This window comes from Oncorhynchus nerka, unplaced genomic scaffold (assembly GCF_034236695.1).
Source record: "Oncorhynchus nerka isolate Pitt River unplaced genomic scaffold, Oner_Uvic_2.0 unplaced_scaffold_896, whole genome shotgun sequence".
Taxonomy (NCBI): domain Eukaryota; kingdom Metazoa; phylum Chordata; class Actinopteri; order Salmoniformes; family Salmonidae; genus Oncorhynchus; species Oncorhynchus nerka.
The window spans coordinates 19,622-25,000 of NW_027040402.1; the positions used below are offsets into that span (position 1 = coordinate 19,622).

The 5,379-nt window shown below is 55.4% G+C and overlaps 1 protein-coding gene across 1 annotated transcript in view; it reads left to right on the plus strand.

The window, feature by feature from the left end:
• Window positions 1-1,657: 1,657 nt before the first annotated feature.
• LOC135570926 (uncharacterized) overlaps window positions 1,658-5,379 on the plus strand; it is a gene marked incomplete at its 5' end in the record, with an annotated part of 6,319 nt that continues 2,597 nt past the window's right edge. The window contains 2 exons of the mRNA XM_065016743.1: window positions 1,658-4,258; window positions 5,216-5,363. Coding sequence (XP_064872815.1) covers window positions 1,658-4,258; window positions 5,216-5,363 — 2,749 coding nt within the window. The remainder of the gene's footprint in view (window positions 4,259-5,215; window positions 5,364-5,379) is intronic.

Here is a 5,379-nt window from a genome sequence, read left to right on the forward strand (position 1 = left end):
CCGCTCCATCCTACCGTCACTCCCCCCCCGAGGCCCCGTTCTCCCTCTCCATCCTACCGTCACTCCCCCCGAGGCCCCGTTCTCCCTCTCCATCCTACCGTCACTCCCCCGAGGCCCCGTTCACCCTCTCCATCCTACCGTCACTCCCCCGAGGCCCGTTCTCCCGCTCCATCCTACCGTCACTCCCCCGAGGCCCCGTTCTCCCTCTCCATCCTACAGTCACTCCCCCGAGGCCCCGTTCTCCCTCTCCTCTCCATCCTACCGTCACTCCCCCCGAGGCCCCGTTCTCCCGCTCCATCCTACCGTCACTCCCCGAGGCCCCGTTCTCCCTCTCCATCCTACCGTCACTCCCCCAGAGGCCCCGTTCTCCCTCTCCATCCTACAGTCACTCCCCCCGAGTCCCCGTTCTCCCTCTCCATCCTACCGTCCCTCCCCCCGAGGCCCCGTTCTCCCTCTCCATCCTACCGGACTCCCCGAGGCCCGTTCTCCCCGATCCGCTCCATCCTACCGTCACTCCCCCCGAGGCCCCGTTCTCCCGATCCGCTCCATCCTACCGTCACTCCCCCGAGGCCCCGTTCTCCCTCTCCTCTCCATCCTACCGTCACTCCCCCGAGGCCCCGTTCTCCCTCTCCTCTCCATCCTACCGTCACTCCCCCCGAGGCCCCGTTCCCCCTCTCCATCCTACCGTCCTCCCCCCGAGGCCCCGTTCTCCCTCTCCATCCTACCGCCACTCTCCCGAGGCCCCGTTCTCCCTCTCCATCCTACCGTCACTCCCCCGAGGCCCCGTTCTCCCTCTCCATCCTACCGTCCACTCCCCCCGAGGCCCCGTTCTCCCTCTCCATCCTACCGTCACTCCCCCCGAGGCCCCGTTCTCCCTCTCCATCCTACCGTCACTCCCCCGAGGCCCCGTTCTCCCTCTCCATCCTACCGTCACTCCCCGAGGCCCCGTTCTCCCTCTCCTCTCCATCCTACCGTCACTCCCCCGAGGCCCCGTTCTCCCTCTCCTCTCCATCATACCGTCACTCCCCCCGAGGCCCCGTTCTCCCTCTCCTCTCCATCATACCGTCACTCCCCCCGAGGCCCCGTTCTCCCTCTCCTCTCCATCCTACCGTCACTCCCCCGAGGCCCCGTTCTCCCTCTCCTCTCCATCCTACCGTCACTCCCCCGAGGCCCCGTTCTCCCTCTCCTCTCCATCCTACCGTCACTCCCCCCGAGGCCCCGTTCGTCTGATCCATCCCTTCTCCACAATGGCTCTGGTCATAAATTGTGAGCTACATCGTGTCCCCTGAGAGATCCTAACCCCTGTGTGTCTGTCTCTCTCTGTTTGTCTCTGTCTCTGTTTGTGTCTCTGTCTCTCTCTGTGTGTGTCTCTGTCTCTCTCTCTCTCTGTGTGTGTCTCTGTCTCTCTCTCTCTCTCTGTGTGTGTCTCTCTCTCTCTCTGTGTGTGTCTCTGTCTCTCTCTCTGTGTGTCTCTGTCTCTCTCTCTCTGTGTCTCTGTCTCTCTCTCTCTGTGTCTCTGTCTCTCTCTCTCTGTGTCTCTGTCTCTCTCTCTCTGTGTCTCTGTCTCTCTCTCTCTGTGTGTGTCTCTGTCTCTCTCTCTCTGTGTGTCTCTGTCTCTCTCTCTCTCTGTTTGTCTCTGTCTCTCTTGTCTTCTCAGGTCCTTCTAGCTCAGCTCAGTTTCAACTCCTCCGATGACTTCGTCCAGGGTGGAAGAGAAGAACGGGTCCAGCGTTCCTTCCCTCGCCGTGCCAAACAGGGGCGGGCCCTGGCCAACGCTGACAGCTCATTGGCCGACCTGGGTAACAGCGGAGTAACCAACAGTGAAGGTTTCCTGCGAGATATCTCTCTGAACGAGTCGCCCGAGCGCGCCTGCCACAGGAAACCTCTCTTCTCCTCCACCCCTAGCTCACGTTCCCTCCCTCCTCCTCCTCCCTCCTTCCTCCGTCCACCCATCTGTGACATCATCTCTCTGAACACCACCCAGGAGGAGCTCGATGTTCCCGAGGACCCCGTCTCTCTCACAGAGCTGCGCCAGCTGTCGTCCCTGGGCCAGGCGGCGGGACAACCGGAGGTAGGAAACCGTGAAGAGGCGACTCCCCGTGGATCAACCAGCCTGAGGAGTGACGGGAGCCAGATTGGAGGCTCGGCGATCCAAGATGGCGTCGGTGAGCAGCCGAGCCCGGAGCTGTTCTCCGCGGTTGCCTGTGAGCAGACTGACCCGGACGGGGCCGGGGAGGAAACTGAGGACGGCGGCCATTTTGTGTCGGCGACGGTGGGACAGGATTGGCTGGCCGAGGTCGTGAAGGAGAGGTGTCTGACACGGTGCTGTGTCGTACGGCTAGAGAGAGTGCACAAACTGCACGGCGACACCACGTGTTCACCCTGCGTCGACCAGACACGGTCTGTTGACCACGTGCGCTCGGCGACCAGGGGTGAGTCCATCGACCACTCGGAGATCTGGGATCCCTCTAGAGACCACACAGGGTCAGTGACTGAAGGTCAGTCCATCGACCACTCGGAGATCTGGGATCCCTCTAGAGACTGCACAGGGTCAGTGACTGAAGGGCAGTCTGTAGACCACTCGGATATCTGGGATCCCTCTAGAGACCACACAGGGTCAGTGACTGAAGGTCAGTCTATAGACCACTCGGATATCTGGGATCCCTCTAGAGACCACACAGGGTCAGTGACTGAAGGTCAGTCTATAGACCACTCGGAGATCTGGGATCCCTCTAGAGACCACACAGGGTCAGTGACTGAAGGTCAGTCCATCGACCACTCGGAGATCTGGGATCCCTCTAGAGACTGCACAGGGTCAGTGACTGAAGGGCAGTCTGTAGACCACTCGGATATCTGGGATCCCTCTAGAGACCACACAGGGTCAGTGACTGAAGGTCAGTCTATAGACCACTTGGATATCTGGGATCCCTCTAGAGACCACACAGGGTCAGTGACTGAAGGTCAGTCTATAGACCACTCGGAGATCTGGGATCCCTCTAGAGACCACACAGGGTCAGTGACTGAAGGTCAGTCCATCGACCACTCGGATATCTGGGATCCCTCTAGAGACTGCACAGGGTCAGTGAATGACGGGCAGTCTGTAGACCGTGCGGTCAACGACAGCGGTCAGTCTCTGGGCCGTATCGGGTCTGTCAGCCGGACCAGTGAGGAACCGGTCAGGGTGAAGCAGAGGCTGACCGAAACCCGACCCCACAGAGAGACCAGACTGACCGTAACCCGACCCCACAGAGAGACCAGCCTGACCGTAACCCAACCACACAGAGAGACCAGCCTGACCGTAACTCGACCACACAGAGAGACCAGCCTGACCGTAACTCGACCACACAGAGAGACCAGACTGACCGTAACTCGACCCCACAGAGAGACCAGCCTGACCGTAACTCGACCACACAGAGAGACCAGCCTGACCGTAACTCGACCACACAGAGAGACCAGCCTGACCGTAACCCGACCCCACAGAGAGACCAGCCTGACCGTAACCCGACCCCACAGAGAGCCCAGCCTGACCGTAACTCAACGCTCAGAGAACGTTCCCAAGGACAGTCTCGTCCCTAAAGACCACGTTCCCAAGGACAGTCTCGTTCCTATAGAGCACGTTCCCAGGGACAAAGACAGTCTCGTCCCTATAGAGCACGTTCCCAAGGACAGTCTCCTCCCTAAAGACCACGTTCCCAGGGACAGTCTCGTCCCTATAGAGCACGTTCCCAAGGACAGTCTCGTCCCTAAAGACCACGTTCCCAGGGACAAAGACAGTCTCGTCCCTAAAGACCACGTTCCCAGGGACAGTCTCGTCCCTAAAGACCACGTTCCCAGGGACAGTCTCGTCCCTAAAGACCACGTTCCCAGGGACAGTCTCGTCCCTATAGAGCACGTTCCCAAGGACAGTCTCGTCCCTAAAGACCACGTTCCCAGGGACAGTCTCGTCCCTATAGAGCACGTTCCCAAGGACAGTCTCGTCCCTAAAGACCACGTTCCCAGGGACAAAGACAGTTTCGTCCCTAAAGACCACGTTCCCAAGGAAAACCCCCACAGTAGGAAGGTGGGAGGAGCTCCTAAAGAGGGGAGGAGCGTGTCTCGGGAGCGGCCCGCCACCAGTAGGAAGGTGTGTGTGAGCGGTGTGAGTGTGAGCCGCTGGGGAAGGAGAGACGGGGCTCCCAACAGCAGAGCAGCACCTCCCCCTGGCCGAGCTGGGGACTGCAGCATTACTGAACTGCTGTCTGCTCAACACACACACGGGGTAGGTGGTATACACACACCTGGAACACTATCAGACAGTATTATATTATAATGTTCCAGGTATCCAGTCTATCAGACAGTATTATATTATAATGTTCCAGGTATCCAGTCTATCAGACAGTATTATATTATAATGTTCCAGGTATCCAGTCTATCAGACAGTATTATAATGTTCCAGGTATCCAGTCTATCAGACAGTATTATAGTGTTCCAGGTATCCAGTCTATCAGACAGTATTATATTATAATGTTCCAGGTATCCAGTCTATCAGACAGTATTATAATGTTCCAGGTATCCAGTCTATCAGACAGTATTATGATGTTCCAGGTATCCAGTCTATCAGACAGTATTATATTATGATGTTCCAGGTATCCAGTCTATCAGACAGTATTATAGTGTTCCAGGTATCCAGTCTATCAGACAGTATTATATTATGATGTTCCAGGTATCCAGTCTATCAGACAGTATTATATTATAATGTTCCAGGTATCCAGTCTATCAGACAGTATTATATTATAATGTTCCAGGTATCCAGTCTATCAGACAGTATTATATTATAATGTTCCAGGTATCCAGTCTATCAGACAGTATTATAATGTTCCAGGTATCCAGTCTATCAGACAGTATTATATTATAATGTTCCAGGTATCCAGTCTATCAGACAGTATTATAATGTTCCAGGTATCCAGTCTATCAGACAGTATTATAATGTTCCAGGTATCCAGTCTATCAGACAGTATTATATTATAATGTTCCAGGTATCCAGTCTATCAGACAGTATTATATTATATTGTTCCAGGTATCCAGTCTATCAGACAGTATTATATTATAATGTTCCAGGTATCCAGTCTATCAGACAGTATTATAATGTTCCAGGTATCCAGTCTATCAGACAGTATTATATTATAATGTTCCAGGTATCCAGTCTATCAGACAGTATTATATTATGATTTTCCAGGTATCCAGTCTATCAGACAGTATAGTATTGGGGACTCCAGTTCGTGGTAACAGACTCCACCTGTCCTCTCTGCTGGTCAACCTCACTCCTGAGACTCACACCTGGAGTCGCCTCAAAGCTGCCCTCTCCCTACACAGGAAGACCAAAGGTACGTCTCTCTGTGT